This window comes from Protomyctophum parallelum, assembly GCF_964188405.1.
Source record: "Protomyctophum parallelum genome assembly, chromosome: 17".
In the NCBI taxonomy this organism is placed as follows: domain Eukaryota; kingdom Metazoa; phylum Chordata; class Actinopteri; order Myctophiformes; family Myctophidae; genus Protomyctophum; species Protomyctophum parallelum.
In genome coordinates, this window is record NC_139719.1 from 18133316 (window position 1) to 18155483 (window position 22168).

A 22168-nucleotide genomic window follows, 5' to 3' on the forward strand; every position below is an offset into this window, starting at 1 on the left:
TGCTTGGAGGAACATAAAAAGTTTATATATTGAGATGCAAGGTTTCTTCCCGACAGCGACGATAGCGATATATATTCCTTAGTAAATTTGAAATGTTATAGCATGCTTTACAAAATTATTAATACTGTTTCTTTCCCCATTACAGCTACATGGTACTGCTCAGAGATGTGCTTCATTGCGTCCGATACAGACGACCATGTGCTCAACTACACGAAGGCTCTTGTGTGGGAGGGGCTTTACAACATGGCAAGACGAGATGCTATCAGAGAGGGTGATGGAGAAGCCATGACAGACTTCTGGAAAATGGACATGGTTCTGTTCTGGACTAGAAACCACCTCAAGGATTTCACCACCTGCCATCGTTTGCTCACAGGTAGGACTTAGAAAATGTCACTATGGGCATTCTGTCACTGTAATACCAATATCATTAATCATGTGAATCTTGTCTGATTAGGGATTGAAGGATTCTACCCGGAGCACATTAGACAAGAGCTGAAGTGGAACCGTGTGGCAAACCTTGAAGGAAAACCTGGAGGCAACATCAGCTTAGACTTAGTCAATGAGTTCATGAATGTCGAATTCAAAGGTACGATAAGATACTTATATTTCAGTTGCAATTTGTTGAGTGACAAATTTGACATAGTTTTCATCCTGATTATGTCAAGGCTTTGCATTATGAATTGGTTGTGTCCGAAACAGTCAATCATACGCTACTCCCTGTCTCCCTCCCTATAGTGAGTCAGATGTAGAGGACTATATAGTGAACTCGTTGATTGAAATAAAAGGTGTGAGATTGGTAGAGCTTGGTTAGTGACCAGATTCGTCTGTCTGTACATTTCACGGTGCATTGGGGGGTCAAATTAGTCCACTATCAGACGCTACTTAAAACACTGTGTGCCCACACAACACTTTCAAAATAGTAACCCAGGGTGTGCACTTTTTACATTAATCTTTTTTTGATTTTTTTTTTTTTTTTTGCTCTTGGGCACTACATAGTGGGATTTCCCAGGACGTCTTGGGCACACAACCTGCGTAATCCAGCAGTAGGGAATGATTCAGACACGGCTATGGTCTGAAGCTCTCCCATCTGAGGAGCTTTTTGTTACAAATCATCTATTCCAGAACTGTCTGGAATTAAGAGTAAATTGTGGAGAAATTGCAACATAATCATCACAATAGTCAATCACATGGAACCATTGTATTTGCAATGGTTGGTGAAATGAAAGTGGAATACGGCCTTAGGCTCCCCCGAGGTTCTGACCCCTGATGTGACATACTGAGCTGTAATTCTGTATTCTGTAGAGTCCTTGGGACGTGTGAGCGACCACTACACCATTGAGAGGATGGAGCGCTGTGGAATGATGATGGGAGCACTCGGAAACGCGGCAGATCGGCCTCTCATCGCGCTGGGAGCCGAAAGCGCCAGCGGCCTCACGACGTCCTTGCCCTCGACTCACTACCACAAGATAAAAAGACGAGGTGACATTGCCAAGTTTGTGGCCGCGTATAAGAAGGACCACCTCTTCAGGTACATTCCTGGGAGAGCACACCGGGGCTTTGAGAAGTTCGCCTACCAGCAGAAAGTAAAAACCCCCACGAAGATGGGGAACACGATGAGGAAGCTGGCTCAGGACATGGACCAACATCAGTGACGCAAGGGGACAACACGTGAGTGCCACACGGTTCACATTACATTTAGGGGGTTGTGTTGGGTTAGTCACCGTAAGTGTATTAACCTATTTTGACCTGAGATCAGATTCTAAAAGTGTCTGTTTGAAAATGACAGTTTTCTGAAAAAGCTATGTTTCTGTGTCAGTCGTTCTTCGATTTTTCAAAAATAGCAAAAAATAGCAGACCTACAAGCTCTACAACCTACGAGCTTGTAGATCTGCTATTTTTCAATAGCTACAGCACACCAAAAGGGGTTCCCGCTTTAATACACTAAAGTAGAACATTTCATACATACTGATACTAGTGCAGTTCAATGCGCTTCACAGAGGAGGTTTCACCCATTTAGACCTGAGAAAAGATTCTACAAATGTCTTCTAAATCATGACAGTTTTCTGAAAAACCTCATGTTTCTATATCGGTGGTTCTCAATATTTCATGTCAAGCACGCCCGAAAATATATGTAATTGGCCGCCGACCTCCATCTGAAAATGTGTTGTTCCAGGGACCTCCCCAGAAGCAAATATTTGAGTTAAAAACACGCTGAGAGAATATATATTGCGATGTTTCAAAAATAGCAGACCTACAAGCTCGTAGATCTGCTATTTTTCAATAGCTAAAGTGTAACAGCTTAAAAAAGCTTAAAACACCAAAAGGGATTCCTGCCCAAAATGGGTTTTAAAGAAAGATTAAAAGAAATATCAGGTTAGAGGTCCTTGACATGAAAATGTTTGAAAACCACTGTACTGTAGTGTATAAACCGGAGGGGTGATGAAGGCTCTTGCCTGACAGCGCGTCGCGTGTTCGAGTCCCGTTCATGATTGACGACCTTTGCTGCATGTCTCTCCCCTTCTCTCTTTCCTGTCTGTCTTCACTATAACTATCAACAAAGGCAGAAAAGCCAAAAAGAAATGTATACAAACCTTTTCACCACTTTTCAAGATTTTCGAGAATAGTCGAAGCATAAAATAAGGTGATTTTGATGCTATATTAATGCATTTGGTAACACTTTACAATAACGACCTGTTGTAAAGCATTTATAAACATTTATAAGCAGTTTGTAGATGAGTAATAATCATGAACAGACTGTTTGTTGACAACCATCCATAACATCCGTACCTAAACACTACTTACTAATTCTTTACTAATAACGTATAAATTATGTTTAAACTTAGTTATAAATGTTTAGGTAAGCATTTACGAATGTCATCATGATTATTACTCATCTACAAACTCGTTTACAAATGCGTTATAACAGGTCGTTATTGTAAAGTGTTACCCTGCATTTTGCTAGGGACTCTAGAGATCCTATACTTGCAACAAGCCATGATGAAACAATGGACTTCATCCACATCTGTAAGCCTCTTTTTTTTGTACTTTATTCTTATTTTTAAACCAGGACCGCCATTGATCAATCAAGAGACAAAGACAGACGTGTGATGTCTCCTGCAAGGATGCCTGCTTGACTACATTTACGCAGTGGACCAGTTATCTGATGGACCAGTTATCTGATGGAAAATGAGGCGCTTCACGCCCATTGGTTTCTGCTGCTTGGTTTGCCATCCACTACCATTGAACTTCTTTTCAGTTGTCTCATATTTGTGTTTAAAGTATTCAATAATTATGTTAAACTTGGCCTCGGTAAAAAGGAATTACTTTGTTGTAGTATACCTGGGCATGAAGTTGTTTTGTTCTTTGCAACCAACCTCAGAGGCGGTGGTTGGCCAGTCAGTGACCAATCAGAAGGCTGACAATTAGAATTAGGCAGTCAGCCTATGTTATATTTTGTGATTATTAAATGGGGAATAAACCCTAAGCTTACTTTGTAGTTTGTTCTCTGGGTCAGGCTGAACTACAGCAGGGTAAAAACACAGAGCTTACTTTGTAGTTTGTTCTCTGGGTCAGGCTGAACTACAGCAGGGTAAAGACATGGCAAGCTGCATAAGGCTGATAAGTACACTGTGATGTAGGCAACACTGCAGCTAATCAAATTAACCTGAGGCCCATTCTACAAATGCCTTCTACACAGTTGCATATCGTTGCTGTAGGGAGGAAACCACCTAACTGAATTTTTTAGGGTTTTGATTATTATTATTTATTTATGTATTTATTCTCCATAAATCAGTGCTATTGAACACCCTTTACGTCTGTGTGTTTTGAAAATATTAAGCAACTAACTCCACAACGTCTCCCCCGCTCATGGAAGCAATTGACAATATATAAAGTCACAACACCAACTTTGATGAGGCAGTATTGCTTTATTGTCAAAATGTAAGGTTTTCTTAATTTCCTGATTTCTTTATTTTAATTTCTTTGTTTTTTCATTTCCTGAAAAATTGGAGTTAGGCGGTTTCTTCCTGACAGCAGAGATATGCTGCTTGCTATATGAGTGGTGCTCACACTTTTTCATGTCAAGGACCCCCACAATTATAGCCAGGTATCACTATTTGGCTGCTGACCCCCATCTCAAAATATGTTGTATATGGACTCCCAGAAGCAAAGATTTGAGATAAAATGCTCACTTTTCAAAATTCTTCCAAAAAAAGCAGCTCTACAAGCTCATAGCACGGCACTTGTGGCGCACTATGAGCTATATCTGGTATAGCTGTAGTTTTTAACCTGAAAACAAACTACAAAATAAGCCTCGGGTTTCATGCCAAGATTTATACATTTTCTTTTTCATTGTGACGTTTATATTTTTCAGTGAAGCAAGTCATTCTGATTGAGCAACCAACATCATATTTAGCATATATTTATGCTCTGATGAAGGCTCATAAATAACCGACACGCGTAAGCGTTTGTTTATTGGTATGTGCCAATAAAAAAGTGGAAATGTGAGTACTATGTGCATTATTTGAAATGATGTTTTACCTTGGGATTTTTTTTTAAATTCTTACTTTTGAAGTATACTGGATTTTGGGTCTAGCACTCCAAACTATATTTCTTATTTAAATCATATTTAGCCTAATGGTTAATCACAATCTTTCAAGTGGAATCCATAATTGTTGGGTGATTTCTACAGTCATGGAAACGATAAACGATGGGAAATTGCTGCTCACCTGTCTATTTTGTTAAAATAATTATGTATACAGTATACTATAGAAGTAGGACGTGGGCACAGCACCTTCAAGCACATCAACATGATGATTATTGATTAATGTACATATTTAGCTATTTCTTACTTTACTATCTTTTTTCTACAATGTTGAAGAACCAAACCCCCTAAAACTATTCTTGTAGGCCTATACCAGACCGGTACTCTTACATGAGATCAATACAATAGGCTATTGTGGTGGCTATTCTTGTTTAACATGTGTTAAATTGTTAGGCCAGATGCTTGCACTGTCCTGATTTAAAAAAAAACAATGTGGCCACCATTTGACAATTTTGACCCCATAGGCCTACAAGATTTGTGTTAATGTTTCACAAATATTAAAAAGAAAATATGAGTTTTTGAAAAGAGGATCTACACAAGTGGGTAACTTTCTAATAGCCTATGGGTTAAAGTGGTTAAATAGATTTAGCTGATAGCCTATATCAAAATCATGTAATTTAGCATGGCATTGGGGAGTCCTTGCCTCCTTGGAGCTTCCATGCAGACAGGGACCTTCTCTTTCTGTGATTCTGTCTCTCTAAAGGCTTAAAATGTCCCCAGAACATAGACTAACGTGTAAAAGCTACAAACTTAGGCCTACCGGTACCGTACAACTTCAGTACAACCGTACATAACACAAGTGATGAAATGAGGCATTTCATAATCATTCATTAATCATTATACATTTCAGACCTAGTCTGTTGTAGCGCTGTTAGATGGGTGATCTGTTTGGGTTTTATGTAGTAATAGCGCCATCTTGTGGATCAAGAACGTAGGGACTGATGGAACATATTAGGCTAATTAGAGGAATACTTGATTCTTTACTGTGTGTGGGACACTCTTATGTGACAATAATAACTCATTAATTTACGAAAACAACTGTTCAAATTGTAAAAGACCTTTTGCGCGACAGTCAATCAGCAATTCTGACTTGGCTTTTTTTTTGTCGGATTGTTTTGTTTTGTACGTGACGTCATATGGAAGCGACGCATGGTCTAACAGGACCCCCAGAACATCTTTGCTTGGCGCTTGAACCATGGCTTGAACGTCTTTTTTGAAAAACATAGTTTTTGTCCTGATATCTGCAAACATACTGTGAACTTATACTGATACACAGAACATGGAGGAGGATCGTGACAACATTCCATCTGCTAAAGAGAACATGGAGGGTTCTGCCAACGACATGATAGCCTCTTCCTCTGAACAGAACATGGAGGGTTCTTCTGACAAGACTGACAACATAGCGTCTACTACACCTATGGTATGCTTCTGTGTGTTCTCTGTCACTGTTACTTGTCTTGCACTCTACATTTTTATCCGATCGGTGGCCATTTCCTCATAGCGTTCAAGGAATCTAAGCTTCCTCGATAGCGTTATAAATAATGTGTCAGAGTGCAATTACGCCCGGGGTCATGCCTGTTTTAGCCCTGAAACTAGCCCTCCAAGCAGAACCCAATGGTACTGAAGTTTCTGACATTTTACAAAGCGACATCAAAATTTCAGAAAAGCTTTATGGAGGGTTCCGAGAGGGGCTACCCTGAAACAGGACTGTCATCATAATCATGGCTAATGTTTCCTCCTCAGACCTTCCCTGACTCAATCGGATCAATCCCCAACATTTTTGAGGGGCATATGCCCAGCTTTGTGTGTTTGTGTGAGATGATTTGATTGGCTGAGCACGGAATATGATGATGTATGCCTCATTTGTTTTAATCCAAATTAGTCCATGTGTTCCCTCAACCATGTTGCCTCATACCAAAATAGACCTTATGTTCCCTCAGCCCTATGTTCCTCATATTTCCTTCATTCCATAATGTGCTGTTTATTGGGTCGCCTGTCAAAACATTTATACTGCATTATAATGTGCTTGTAAGGCATTGTAACACTTGTTATAAAGGTTTATAATAAGTATGACAACTTAAAACAAGGTTTGTAACTCATACGTGCTGGTCATATTGCATTATACTCATATACTGTATAAGCTCAGTGCAACAGCACATTATAGCTACCTAATAACTTAGTGTCTTTGTTATAAGTTGTTATGCATAGTTATGAACATTTATAACTACTGTTATGAAGCATTATAGGTTATGTGCATTACCTATTCTAATGCATTATAAATGTGATTATATAATGCATTATAGACCCGACCTTTAAGTAACGTGTTGCCCACCCATGGCGTAGCCACAATTTGCAATACTAGATTTTTTTTTAAATAATGGGTGGGACCTTGAATCTAGAGTTGCAACACCCTCCATTGAAAGCCCATTCATCCAAATAGAATCTGCTTGTATTAAACAACGTTAAACTCACCAACATTGCAACTGTAAGGCAAGCTTGAATTATCCTCTTTCAAGTGTTGGAGTTTGGAAGCAATCGGTTGCATTAACGCATTGTGCTGCTGCTTCCTGTATTATGTGCAAACGGTGATAACAGGTGCACTTCTAAACACACACACAGTCACACACACACTCACACACACACACACACACACACACACACACACACATGATGTAATACGAAAAGCTTGTCCTCTGTAAGGAACATCAGGACTCAATGGAGTCACATGCATAGTATTACAGGAATTAAGCAAAAAAAATGATGGACGGATGTGCACATTACAAAAAGAATAGCTGGGTCCGTCCATATATATATATTCTTTTTGCCACCTTACTGATGGTGTTACCTTGACTGTGATGTCTCTCCATGCTGTTTTTGATCTGTTTTTAACAGAACATGGAGGAGGATTGTGTCAACAGCTCAGCATCCACGTCTGAGCAGAAGATGGACTTGGGTTCTGGTTCTGGTTCTGACCTGGAACACTGCAGCAACTGCAACGTGATATTCTCACTTTGCAAAGTGAGAATATCGTCGCTCGTCGACGCAAAGACCGCGAAAATACTGTTCCCTCGTCTTCCGCCGTCTGACTTTCTCTGCATGGACTGCGTCAAGATGGTCAAATCAAAGACAAAGTTAGACAGCTTCAACAAAAAGCGCACATGGGCCGGGAGTGGTTCTTCTGACAGTACACCACCTCCTTCTAAACGAGACAAGACGAAGGGGCCTGTGGATGGTGGTGGTGTTCCAGCGCTGCCTCCTGCACCTACATCTACGCAGAACACAGAGGGTCCCGTTGTCATTCCAAAAACAATACTTTCTGTAGCTGCATCTTTGCTGAAAATGGCAGCTTCTGTCAAGATAGCATCTACTTCTAAACCGAACGTGGAAGGGACTGTTAAGCTGCCACCAACTTTTAAACCAACCACGAAGGGCTCTCTACCATATGTTGTCCGTGACGGTGCCAGGCTGCCTACTGTGATACCTATCGATTGGAACGTGAAAAAGTCTGCCAACGACATGCAATCTACGTCCGAACAGAGCGCTGAGGGGTCCGGTTCTGAGGCCGTGCGACGCTGCAGTCTCTGCAAAAAAGAATTTGAATACGATGCACAGCATAGAATAGTGAGAAGAGTAAGAATTTCGAACCTGGTTGATTTGAGGACTGCGCAAGTACTGTTGCCCCATCTCTCACCAGAGGACTATATATGTACAGATCCGTGCGTCAAGTGGGTGAATTCAAAAACGAAGCCATGCTCTAAAAAGAAATTGAAGCGCACCTGGACAGGTTTTTCTATGGATCATGACTCTACAAACCCAAACTCAGGTTATAATTAACTCTCTCTCTCTATCTTCTGTTGGGGTTTAAACCACCTAACTCCAAAATGTTCATTTTTCAGGAAATGAAAAGAAGAAAACCTTGTGTTTTTAAAACAAAGCAATACTGCACTGCCACATCAAAGTTGGTATTGTGATTTCATATATCGTGAATTACTTGCAATAGAGGGGTAGAGGTGGTGGAGTTAGCTGCTTTTTCAGTTTGAAAGTCCAATGGGGTTAAGAGATTTTGTCCAAAGCACTTTTTTATACTTTTCATTGGTTCATGCCATTCATGTTTCTTTCCAGTGTCCATATCAGATCGTCCATCTCCAGTGCCCAAGAACGACATGCCATCTGCGTCCGAACAGAGCTCGGAGGATTCCTCTTCTAAGATTACGTGCAGTCACTGCAAAAAAGAACTCCAAAAAGACGCATACGGATCCCTGCCGAGAATACGAATATCTAAGCTGCTTGATTTGAAGTCTGCGCAAGTACTGTTGCCCCATCTTTCACCCGAGGAGTTTATATGTAGAGATCCATGCATCAAATGGGTAAATTCTAAAACAACAAGAATAAAAAACACAAATAAGCGCACCTGGACTGGTTTTTCTATGAAAAAATACCCTCTGTCTTGCAAAACAATGAGGATGGATCGTGACTCTACAAACACAAACTCAGGTTATTATTATTATTATTATTATTCAGAAATTGCAGATTTACAAGCTCACAATGTGTTGAGTCAAGTGTTCAATCTATTTTACGTATGACCAAGTATGTAGGGCTTAACACAGTTAAGAGATTAACTTTTTTAATTGTCCACTAGATTAGCCACATGAGCCAGGATATAAACCAAATAATTCAGCCCAAAAGCCATACATTTAATTTTCCAATATATAAACAAGATGCCTAACGCCATGTTGTCTGTCCAGTGTCCACATCAGATGGTCCATCTCCAGTGCCCAAGATTGGGACTGGGAAAGTCAACCAAGCGCTTTACTATTTAAGAAAGAGACAATATCTTACTGCATTAAGACGCCTGCTGGAAATGCCTGCTGCTACAAGAGCTTTCCACAAAGTGTGCCAAGAAATCATATGCAAAGAGGTAAGGTTGTCACGATCAAAAACCGTTTCCAAGCCTGGAAAAGGTTTTGAATTAATCAAATGTTTTGGAAAATGTGTGGACATTGACATTTGATTTGGTTAAAAAAAAAAAAAAAACTATCATGTCTATCATACATGAAATAATTTTGTAACACTAATGGTAAAGTGTGGTCCTGTGCTGCACCAGCTGTGTGAGAGCGGCATAATGTGTACAGGATGCCTTCATGCTAACATTATTTTTGTCAAAATAATGAAGATCTGTTGTTTGCTCAAATCTGTCTTGGGGCATTGATAGCACATGTAAGAACGTTACTTTGCACCATATGATTGCTATAGGCCTGGAAATGGGGTAAATACTCGTTAAACCCTGTAGATAGTGGCACCCAAAATATTAATCTTAACATTGAAATAATGTCATATTTTGTTTGTTTGTTTGTTTTTTGATATTGTTTACAGCGTATGAAGTTGTCCAGAGAAAAGGAGGGACCTTTCAGGAATCAACTCACTCCTGAAAATCTGTCCACGTTTTCTTGGAAGGAGACAAATGCGTGGGTCGAGGAAAAGGCACCTCTCACTGTTCAGTGCCTGCGATCGATGTTCCCACAGGCACAGAAAATGACAGGCCAAAAAAAGGCTCGGGGGTGTGTAATGAAATGACAATTTGTAGATTTTAGAAGAAGCAAGGGCTCACAAAAAAAAACCTTTAAGATGCTCCAAGTTTTAACTTTTTTTTTTTAACTTTATACTTATTTCATTTACTTTGAAATAAAAATAAAAACACTAGACGATAGTCCCTTGAGTTGCAGCAACTCGTTTCAAGGGGGTCCAGTAACACAAAACAAACAATAAGGACATACACAAAGGCTCTTCCCCATCACAAACCCACCACAAACCACTACATCAGTATACTCGTAAACCCAGAGGTTCACTAAGAAAAAATAAAATACAAATAATAGTAGCCTATACAATAAAAATTCAAAAACTGTTTTTAAGTATGTGGGATCATTAAAATTTGAACCCTCACTTACTTAAAGCGCCACAAGGCAAAGCCATGACACATAACCTGGCTTTTGGAAGTTAGGAACATGGAAAAGTCGTTAAAAGTCCCCAAAAACCTACAATAATTCTAATTATCATACCACAGTCGGTGAACGTGTTCACAATCCAAGGTTAGGTGTTCCCTCTGAACACGTACCTACTCGTCACAACTGCCACTGCCAGCCTTTAGTAGCAAACAACTATTTGTTTTCTTCACATTCTAGTCATAAATATTAACAACTGGAGCGAAGGATATGATGTGTGCGAATTTCCTTTTTTTTGCTAAACCAATTCTTAGCCAATGTGGAATTAATCGTAAATATTCCACAGATACATTCTTCATTTTGATCACTAGTGGTGGAGATAGGAATTTAATTCACAATTTTGTTAAATATTTTAATTGTATTAAGCAAGAGTCTAATAGTATTTAACTTCCAAATGAAATAAGGAGAAGACAAATAATCTAATAATCATGTCGGCACTGTTTAAAAGATTTTTGAGATTGAAAGCAACATGAAGCTAACAATGACTTTTGATGTGTAGGACAATGACCGAAGAGGAAGCTCAACAGCTGCTGGATAAGAGGATTGGAATGGTCATGTCTATCGCTCAGTTCACGAGGAATTGCAGAAATACATTTGTCCAGTCTGTCATTGGTGTTGAGATGTGGAGGGAAGGTTGTTCCGAAAAGGTGTTCAAGATCATGAATAGCCTTGGAGTCTCCCTGACAAGATTGGTTTCCAGGAAGCGCATAGTCAGACTTCAAGATGACCACGATAAAGAGGTTAAGCTGTGGAAAGGACAGGTAGAGGTGAGTACATTGGGGAGCTCATATTGTTAAAAAAATAAAGTTGTAAGTTACAACTTTCGTTTTATATGGTTACAACTTGTAACCATATAACCGAACTCGTATTGTGTGTGTGTGTGTGTGTGTGTGTGTGTGTGTGTGTGTGTGTGTGTGTGTGTGTGTGTGTGTGTGTGTGTGTGTGTGTGTGTGTGTGTGTGTGTGTGTGTGTGTGTGTGTGTGTGTGTGTGTGTGTGTGTGTGTGTGTGTGTGTGTGTGTGTGTGTGTAATTATACAGTATATGTATGTGTGTGTGTAATATGTGTATACATATAAATAGCTTGATGGTGTGATTCAAATTGAATAATTGTGTTCATTAAACACCTGTCCATTCATCTCCATTACGTTTAGAAAGAACTAAAGATACCAAAAAAGATTATCGCACGCAAGTGTCTAGCCAATCGAGTTCCAGCCTACTCTCTCAATTTGGACCGAGTCAAGGTATTACTTTAACTCTTACGTCATATTGGTTTATTATTACCATTTTGTTGATTGAATTCTTCCCTGGCAATCAAACCTCATGTCCTCCCATAACAGATAACATCCCAAGCCAAGCATGAACGTCTAGGAGGAAACAAGCCCACGATTTGGGCATTTCGCTTTGCCCATAGAAACCGCATACCTTTCAGCGTTCTAGAGGGGCCTCCTAAAAAGGCAGTCGAGGTGTCACCAGACAGCATCCTGCCGTCCAAACAGGTACACATCCTTTAAAGTTTAAAGAAAATATACACGTGACCACCAGCTTGCTGTCAAGGAGGAAACCACCGAACTACATTTCTGAGGTTTTTGATTATTTTTCTTTTCATAAATCAGTGCTATTAAACACCCTTTACGTCTGTGTGTTGGTTGAAAAAATATTGAACCAATGTAAAGTATTAAAAAGCGCTTCGGAAAAAACCTTAACTCCATTGGACTCTCAAACTGTCTGCTAAAACAGCTAACTCCACAACCTCTCCCGCTCTCATGCAAGTAATTGACAATATATAAAGTCAAAACACCAACTTTGATGAGGCAGTATTGCATTGTTTAAAAAATATAGGTTTATTTTATTCACTTCCTGAAAAATGAACATTTTGGACTTTCTCCCCGACAGCAGAGATATGATATTTTCTTTATTTCTTTATGTTAGACATATGATGCACTGCGGCAGCGCATGAAGACAATTGTGATGCGCATAATTGTTGACAACCTCACAGCCCTGGAAGGATTGAGAAGCAAGGTTGTATGGCACATTCCCCATTTATACTCCAAGCAGATGAAGGAGAAGAGCAATGTTGTAAGTACAAACATTGCCTAATTGTTGGACTGGGAGTGTAATCTCTGTTTCTTGTGTTCTATGTTCCCTGCTTACATGCAAAAGAACTGTAGGCAACCGGGCATTCGCTATCCGTGCACCGACTCTCTGGAATGCTTTGCCCCTTTTAAATCACTCCTTAAGACTCATTTTTACAAAGCTGCATTCAACCCCCTACCCATTGTTTTTTGTGACCAAGTTTTTATTAAGCATTTTTCATTCGTCCGGAAGTATGTTAATGCCACACCGTTGCCATTGATGGAATATAATGGGTCTTTGGCCTATGAGTAAATGATTGTTCCTAAATATTGGCGTATTCTTGTGCCATGGGTTTTGCTATTTAAGTATGTTTTCTGTACGTTTCCATGTTCGGACGGCATGAGCAATAATAGGACCAAACCTTTCTATACAGTATTCTTCAGTCAGGTTACAGAGAAAGGTATCTTTCGTCTGAAAACCAATGTTGCAAAGGACGAAGTGTAAAGTGTAAAAGATATGTAATACAGTTCAGAATTGGGTAGATTTTGTCCTCCACACTATTCTTGGTTTCTTTACCCATCTTTACCCTACCCATGTGATTTGTGATTTATTTTATTGATTTCTTCTGTTGTGATTTTGTGCATTATTGACTATTTTATTCTATTGTGTGCCTCCTTGCTATGTCATTATATATGTTTCTCTGTTAAAGCACTTTGTGACTGGTTCTTAAAAGGTGCTATACAAATAAAGCTTTATTATTATTATTATTACATAGGGATGTACTGATTCCACCCACCAGCTGACAGACTGGGCCTTGTTTAGACTAGTGGCGCTACATCTAGTGAAATTCCCTCCCAAGGAACTATGCCTTTTAAAATAGGCCTCATTTAGACTGCAGTCACATTCAGTCAAATCTGATTATTTTGGCCCAACCGTTCACACTGCCGTTTGCAAGTGACCAGATCTGATCTGCGTGTTCAGACTGGCAGCCAAATCCAGCCTGAGTCAGATCTGTGCCACATCCAGATTGGAATCTGATTAGTTTAAATAAGTCTTTAATCAAATCAGATGTCTATCTGGATGTGGCACAGATCTGATTCAGGCTGTATTTGGCTGCCAGTGTAAAATGTAAATGGGGCCTATAATTGGCTCCTTTTTCCCCCTTTTTTTTTTACAGGTCAATCTTGGGGCAGTCCCTGTGGACTCGAGCGCAACAGATGGAGATAGTGAGAAGATAATGGGCAGCCTTATTGAATATGTTCCAACGTCGAAGGAGAAACCTCACCAAGTGCTGTGCTGTTCAGACGGCCTCGACGTCGACGCGACGGAGGAGTCGATGTCAGCTCGACAAAGATTTGAAGGGCTTGTGGACGCGCCGCCAGAATATCCCAAGGAATCCCTGTGTTACCAGGTGACAAACTTTTAAGTGCTTGAGTTGTATAATATAATGCACGAATGAAGAATGAATTAACTATCGCATAACTTATCTAATGTTATGAGGGCCCTCAGGTGGTGTAGGGGGGGGGACGTACCTGTGCACCACCAACCATGGAGTCTTAGGGGTTCAAATCCGCCACGGTGCATCCTGCTTGGCCGAGCGTTTATACGAATACTAAGATTGGCCACGTTCATGGCAGGGAGGGTGGTGTTTGTCACTGTGCTAGTGGCTGTCGGAGGTGCTACGTCCTCCCGGTGGTTGCTCCTCACTGGCAGGTGAGCCACTAGGTTAAAACGGCAGGACGGAGGATTTATTGTGTTAACAAATTCATGTTAACAGCTGAGCTATGTTATGCTATGTAGTGTTGGACTAAGGTATAACATTTTAGCTTTGTCTGTTTTTGTCTTTTTTCCTCCTTGTTTCTCTGTTTTCTGTTTTTTTTTTTTTTTTTAATTTTCTTTTCTTCTTCTATAAATGTCATTTGTTTGTTTTGTTTATATGTTGATTGTGATGCATATCTTCAATAGTATTTTGGAATACATTGAGATAAGGATAGGCACTAATAAGCTTTAAGCTTCTGCTTATGCCTTTTCGATCACCTAAAAAAAAGTAAACTGTTTTTGTGTAATGTCTCCCTCTGAAAGATCGAAATAAACTATTCATATTCAGGGTTTCCTGCACAATGTTGTTGGTATGGCGCTGCGCCATGCTTGAAATAAATCGCGCCATGCCAAGCTTCCAAAAAAAAATATTTTTTTTTTCTTCTGTTGTTGAGGGGGATAGTGAATCATAGTGTGTGTGATATGAAATGTCCAGTACCTCCCCAGTGCCTCCCCAGTGCCTGCCCAGTGTCTGCCCAGTTTCCGCCAAGTGCCTCCCCAGTGTCTGCCCAGTGGCTCACCAGTGTCCACCTGAGTGCCTCCCCAGTGCCTGCCCAGTGTCCCCCCAGTGTCTCCCCAGTGTCCCCCCAGTGCCTCCCCATGTCTCCCCAGTGCCTCCCCAGTGTCTCCCCAGTGCCTCCCCAGTGTCCCCCTAATGCCCCCCCCAGTGTCTCCCCAGTGCTCCTGCAGTGCCTCCCCAGTGTCCCCCAGTGTCTCCAAGAGCAATAATCCAAATTAATCTTAATTTATTAATCTAATTAATTAATTAATTAATCAAAATTTTCGATGCGCGGCCAAAGGCCGCGCGCCAGAAGCCCCCCCCCGCGCCCAGCACCATGCCAAGACCTTTTCCTGCAGGAAACACTGATATTCATATGTGAAGTAAACGGGTGAAAAAAACTTTATTTATCATCATCATCTTATACTTTATTTATCATCTCTTGAACCACAGGACATTATGGAAATGCTGTTCAGTGAGAAGAGTCTGGAGGCTCGAGGATCTCTGTCCCAGCTCAAATCAGTGTTTGCAGTGAGAGGCCAGTATCTTGAATCGCAGGTCAAGGAAACAATCAAGCATGTCTGGGATTTGGATTTCATCACGGTAATATTGAGCTCTGCATCGCTTTAACTTTCCTCAAGATTCATTATGTTTCCATGCATGTTCTGTAATTCATCGCCTGAACCAAAGACAAATGTTTTTGTTCGTTTGTTTGTTCCCTACAAAGTTCGTGACGTCCGCTTACATCACTTTATACGCTGCTACCGAGTGCAACCTTGACACTGTTGATCAGCGGCCGTCAGACTTCCCCACAGACGCTGAGGCCCAAATGGAGTGGCTTAGTGGACTCGCACACAGACTGGTGGACTTGGTGTGGATGCCACCACCTCAAGAAGACATAAATACTGCTGCTGCCACTGCAAGTCTCTCTGAAGTACAGATGAATGATTCCTGTTTCTGTGGAGTAGGTAGGCAAATGAGAGCATGCTTTGTAAGTTATTTAACAAAAGTCTAATCTAGATGCTACAGACAGAACAGTATATACAATATACTGTTCTCACTGAACAGTATATTAAACAAACACACCCTTCATAAGCGAAAGGTTTTCTTCTAACAGCTTAGTAACTTACAATTACTTTGCTAAGTTCACTGGGGCGGCAGTGGCTCAGGGGTTGAGACAACCGGATGGGAAGTTCCCAGTTTTGAAGTGTCCTTGAGCAAGACTCAAAACCCTTTACTCTCGATGTGCTGGTTAGTGTTTAGTGCCTTTCAAGGTACTTCCATGGTGTGAGTGTGCACATCTGATTCTGGACATATCAACAATCAAAATTCACCACTTTTTGTCATTCTGTGGAACCTGGTCCATTACTGCCATGCAGCTAAATTATTTTTAATAATTCGTTTTTCTTCCTTATATCAATGCTTTTAAATGGGGGGGTTTTGTCTCTTTTCAATATCTTTTTGTTGAACTGCCTTTGTGAATGTAAAGTGCTATATTAATAATCTTGCCTTGTCTTTATGTCAGATAGTTGATTGTGTATCAAATTTTTTATTTGTGTCTACTTCACTCTAGATAAACCAGGTGAGCCATTAGTGCAGTGCTGCAGCAACCTCTGTGAAGGTGTGTGGTTCCATGAAGGTTGCGTGCGGACGGAGAAAAGAACCGACCCGAGCGTCACTCAGGATTGGTTCTGCAGCCCAGAGTGTCAAGGCGACGGCACCTACATATACTGTTACTGTAAAGAGCAACGAGGGGGACAGATGGTACAGTGTGCTCTCATGGACCAGTGCAGAAGACATGAGTGGTACCACAAGGACTGTCTGAGTCCGTCGGAACATGAGAGTGCTGCCTCTGAGGAGTGTAAGAAATGACTTGTTGTTCTTTCCGATGTCCTGTAGTAACATAAAAAGTAGAAATATGGAGATACAAGGTTTCTTCCTGACAGCGACGATAGCAATATATATTCCTTAGTAAATTTGAAATGTTATAACATGCTTTACAAAATTATTAATACTGTTTCTTTCCCCATTACAGCTACATGGTACTGCTCAGAGATGTGCTTCATTGCGTCCGATACAGACGACCATGTGCTCAACTACACGAAGGCTCTTGTGTGGGAGGGGCTTTACAACATGACAAGACGAGATGCTATCAGAGAGGGTGATGGAGAAGCCATGACAGACTTCTGGAAAATGGACATGGTTCTGTTCTGGGCTAGAAAACACCTCAAGGATTTCACCACCTGCCATCGATTGCTCACAGGTAGGACTTAGAAATGTAATGCGAGTGTCGCTATGGGCATTCTGTCAATTCTGTGACTGTAATACCAATGTCATTAATCAAGTGCATCTTGTTTGAATAGGGATTGAGGGATTCTACCCAGAGCACATTAGACAAGACCTGAAGTGGAACCGTGTGGCAAACCTTGAAGGAAAACCTGGAGGCAACATCAGCTTAGACTTAGTCAACGAGTTCATGAATGTCGAATTCAAAGGTACGTTACTGAATTTATATTGGCTAAATAATTTCCCGGTGCCCACCACCACGGAGGTTGTGGGTTCGAATCCACCGTGGTGCAGCCAGCTTTGTCGATTGCCTATGCGAACACGATTCGGGGGAGGAGAGCCGGGCGGGGACGGTGATAAATCGGATATCGTATGGCTATCTGTTGTTGGCTTAGACACTGTACTGGATCTAATAAGGGTTGAACGGGGCGATATCCTGCCATGTTATTAATTAATTCCGGCGGGAATTGTGTTAACTGCGACCTTTGGTCGCAATAAACTAGAGTGGGGTACCACAAAGTTATTAGTGCAGCTGGCGAAAACTAGAGTTCGAAAAGCCTGGTGAAAACTAGAGTTCTCAACAGGCTCGAAAATTAACATCTTACCCCCCATGCCGACCTTTGGTCGCAATAAACTAGAGTGGGGTACCACAAAGTTATTCGTGCAGCTGGCGAAAACTAGAGTTCTCAACAGGCTCGAAAATGTACATCTTACCCCCCATGCCAAAGCGCCAGCGCTCGCCCAGCAGTCTGCTGTCACCCAGGCGGATGTGTGCACGCATTGCTTCTCGCCCTCAGGCGTCTTACTGGTTATCATTACATATTATATCATTATAAATTAGTATTATGTAATTTGTCTATATTATTATTGTACGACAGGTTCTCTTCCTCGCTCTCGTTCTTCTGTGAGAGGCACCGCCATTGTCGTTTTTCCTTTCAGCCGAACCGTGGGCTTGGTAGAGCTTAGTTAGTGACCATCTGGACCCTACATTTCACGGGGTAAAAATGAGTCCACTATATAGGGTATAATAATGATCACTATACATTCCGACACTTCTTCAAAAGTGGCTCAAGAGGTAGAGCGGCCGATTTGTGAAGCGGAAGGTCTATAGTTTTAAACCAGGCTACCCCAGAACTAGTGTTGAAGTGTCCTTGAGCAAGACAATGAACATCTAATTGCTCATGATGAGCAGGTTGGTACCTTGCATGGTATTGGTTTCCTACACTGTGTGTGTGTGTGTGTGTGTGTGTGTGAGTGTGTGTGTGTGAGAGAGAATGTAATGCATAATCGTTGTAAAGCGCCTTGGTTGGTGAAATTAAAGCAGGCTCCCTCTGGGTTCTGACCCTGATGTAGCCTCGGAAACCCAGACGTTTTTATTTCCAGGGAGCAAAAAAAAGTCTGGGTCCGAGTCCACTTCAATTCGGCATAGAGTAGCGCAAACGTCGATCACTCTCTGCTGATTTTCTGCACCTTTGTTAAATTGACGTACACACACACACACTCCTCTCTCTCTCTCTGTCGCTCTAATTAATTAGTCTCACACGCAGCTGCGTCTAGATTCTCCCGGCTGATCCTGCCGGGAGCTGCCTATGCCATAGAAAGCACAGGTGGACCCCCCAGGCTAACCCTGATGTGACATAACTGGACTGTAATGGTGTATTCTGTAGAGTCCTTGGGACGTGTGAGCGACCACTACACCATTGAGAGGATGGAGCTCTGTGGGATGATGGTAGGAGCACTCGGAAGCGCGGCGGATCGGCTTCTCGTCACGCTGGGAGCAGGAAACGGCAGCGGCCTGCCCACGTCCCTGGCCCCGTCGCACGTCCACAAGACGAGACGGCGGGCTGACATTGCTCAGTTCGTGGCCGAGTATAAGAGGGACCACCTCTTCAGGTACATTCCTGGGAGAGCACACCGGGGCTTTGAGAAGTTCGCCTACCAGCAGAAAGTCAAAGGCCCCAAGAAGATGGGGAACACGATGAGGAAGCTGGCTCGGGAAATGGACAAACTGACATCAGTGACGGATGGAAATAAGTGAGTGCTACACAGTTCACATTGCATTCAGGGTTGGGTTAGCGTATTAATACACTGCAGCAGAACATTTCATGCATACAATGCATGAAATGTCCAATGCGCTTCACAGAAGAGGTTTAAAGAAAAGTACATGAAGAAAAATAAGTTATTTCTTTTTCTTTATATACTTTTCTTTACACCTCTTCTGTGAAAAGCTCAAAGTAATAAAAAGCTAGAGTAATCCATAGACCTAAGTAAAAGCAATGCTAAAAAGGTCTGTCTTAAGGTTTTATTTGTATTTTATTTACTGTACATTACGTATAATCAATTGTGTTTGTACAATGTCAAAATATTACATTGTACAAACACAAATTATTATGTGAAGCACATTTAATGTGCTTCATATAATTATGCAGTATTATTGTTATACAAATTTTGGGCCTTTTTGAAAAATATGGTCTTGCTCATATTTACATTAGCACACGTAAATAGTGTGGCTCCAACAAGTCACCATTTATAGAACAAAGCGGAGATCCGGGCACACTTGATGTTAAAAGGAGGAAAACTCTATTGAACCGACATGTTTCGACCTATACGGTCTTCATCAGGGCACCATTAAATTTATACTTGGACACATACATACATTATGCAATCAGATGCAGTAAAACGCGGGCAAATATCACTCAGCGTGAGAACTTTACCCGTGACCTGGAGGCACGGTGCTGCAATCCAGTTTTATACATTGGTTCTCATGTGAAGGACCTCCAATGTATCGCCAGGGACCCCAATAAGACAACATTCATATTAAAACTTTCAAGTTTATCCCATTCAGGACAGGAGGGGTTCTTGTTGCTATCTATTCTACAGTATATATAGCAAAAAGAATAATCGACCTCAGTCATAAATGGGTTAATCCAAACTTTTTGATTGATTGATTGAATTATTTATTAACAGTTTGCAGAATTACAGAATACAAAAACGTCTACAAGAGGGTCCACCATTTTCACCATTTGTCACGGTTTAGTAGATCTAATCTACAATCTACGGAGAAATGTGAATAGTAAATAGTGTAAGGAAGTGATCTTGGTGCTATATTAATTTAGCTGAGGACACCCTGGAACCTCTGGGGGTCCCCAATCCACACTTTGAGAACCAGTGTTGTTACTGCATGAAATGCTATACTTGAAACAAGCCATGTTGAAACAACCATGGACTTCATCCACATCTAAAAGGCCTCTTTTTTGTCCTTTTTTTCTATTTTTATTTTTTAACCAGGACCACCATTGATCAATCAAGAGACTCTTGAGGCACAAAGACGTGTGATGTCTCCTGTAAGGCAGCCTGTTTGACCACATTTACACAATGGACCAGTTATCTGACCGAAAAATCCACTATCTTTGGATTATTATTATTATTTTATTATATATTTTCCATTGTCTCGTATTTGTATTTAAAGTATAACTACAAATATATTTCTTTGCAAACTCAGCATAAACCACCAGAAGGAGGACGGTGGTTGGCCAGTCAGCGACCAATCAGAAGGCTGACAATTAGAATTAGGCAGTTTGCCTATGTTATATTTTGTGATTATTAAATGGGGAATAAACCCTAAGCTTACTTTGTAGTTTGTTCTCTGGGTCTGGCTGAACTACAGCAGGGTAAAACCACGGAGATTACTTTGTAGTTTGTTCTCTGGGTCAGGCTGAACTACAGCAGGGTAAAAACATGGAGCTTACTTTGTAGTTTGTTCTCTGGGTCAGGCTGAACTACAGCAGGTTAAAAACATGGAGCTTACTTTGTAGTTTGTTTTCTGGGTAAGGCTGAACTACAGCAGGGTAAAACATGGCAAGCTGCACAAGGCTGACCATATAAGTACACTGATGTAGGCAACACTCCAGCTAATGAAATAGAGCTACAAGTGCAAGTTTGTATATCTGTTATTTCTTTAATAGCCAAGGTATAAAATAATGGTTAAAGTGGTTACAATCTAAAATGACACAGATGCTGTTTATGTTATTGGCAGCAGACCCATGGCTCTAGTCTGGGCACCTGTCTTACTCTTTTAATCTTCTGTAGTTTTTTAATATTTTTTTTGTGGCTTTCGCCTTTATTTTATATTTTTTTATGGAGGGACAGACAGTAGGCTGACAGGAAATGGGGAGAGAGATGGGGGGGGGGGTGACATGCAGTAAAGGCCGTCGGGATCGGGAGTCGAACCCGCGGCACACTGCCAGACTGGACTACCAGCCAAGGTGCCTGGACCGCTGAGCCACGGCCCAGGCCCTACTGTAGTTTTTAACCTGACTCGGATTTATACTTTCTTTTTTTTTTTTCATTGTGATGTTGATATTGTTCAGTGAGGCTTGTCATTCTGATTGCTTAACAAATCAATGGAGTTCATTTCAGTTATATATAAATGTATATATACATGTATATATGTCTTGGGCTTACACAAAATGTGATCTTGATATTTGCCATTAGAAAGCAATACTTTCGGCATAACAAAATAAAAGGTCATTTAAAAATGGTTGAGTCAAATTTTATAAAATACCTTAAAACGTATCACACATTTTTACAGTATTGGATATTTTGTCTTGGCATACATAATTAGTTATTTTGGCTGGTCACTATGTATGTTAATGACCTCAGCATGTGAGATACAGTAACATGACTCGATTATTATTATTTATTTTGTTTATTTCTAACTTGGGTCAGCCTTTAGTTGGCTCAGGCTTTTAGTTTTAAACTTTTAATCCATAACTTAAATTTATTGAAGTATTTATTAACAGTTTGCAGAATTACTGTACAACTCAATACAAAAACTGTCAACTGTGAGTGGACGACACCATATAAAGTATTACACTTGTTTACAAGAGG

At 40.8% G+C, this 22168-nt stretch overlaps 2 protein-coding genes across 3 annotated transcripts in view; both read left to right on the forward strand.

The window, feature by feature from the left end:
* LOC310874183 (uncharacterized protein) overlaps positions 1–3668 on the forward strand; it is a 16665-nt gene extending 12997 nt beyond the window's left edge. For both annotated transcript variants that reach the window (XM_083786886.1, XM_083786887.1), the window contains 4 exons: positions 146–373; positions 455–586; positions 1303–1668; positions 3068–3668. In XM_083786886.1, the coding sequence (XP_083643012.1) occupies positions 146–373; positions 455–586; positions 1303–1652 (710 nt within the window). In that variant the 3' untranslated portion in view covers positions 1653–1668; positions 3068–3668. The remainder of the gene's footprint in view (positions 1–145; positions 374–454; positions 587–1302; positions 1669–3067) is intronic.
* Positions 1–20684, forward strand: part of LOC310874184 (uncharacterized protein) — a 26184-nt gene extending 5500 nt beyond the window's left edge. Inside the window, exons 2-13 of the mRNA XM_083786888.1 lie at positions 11078–11369; positions 11754–11843; positions 11940–12098; positions 12532–12678; positions 13853–14086; positions 15446–15595; positions 15720–15960; positions 16566–16853; positions 17028–17255; positions 17356–17487; positions 18946–19312; positions 20567–20684. Of these exons, the coding sequence (XP_083643014.1) occupies positions 11094–11369; positions 11754–11843; positions 11940–12098; positions 12532–12678; positions 13853–14086; positions 15446–15595; positions 15720–15960; positions 16566–16853; positions 17028–17255; positions 17356–17487; positions 18946–19312; positions 20567–20597 (2343 nt within the window). The 5' untranslated portion in view covers positions 11078–11093 and the 3' untranslated portion in view covers positions 20598–20684. The remainder of the gene's footprint in view (positions 1–11077; positions 11370–11753; positions 11844–11939; positions 12099–12531; positions 12679–13852; positions 14087–15445; positions 15596–15719; positions 15961–16565; positions 16854–17027; positions 17256–17355; positions 17488–18945; positions 19313–20566) is intronic.
* The last annotated feature ends 1484 nt before the right edge of the window (positions 20685–22168 follow it).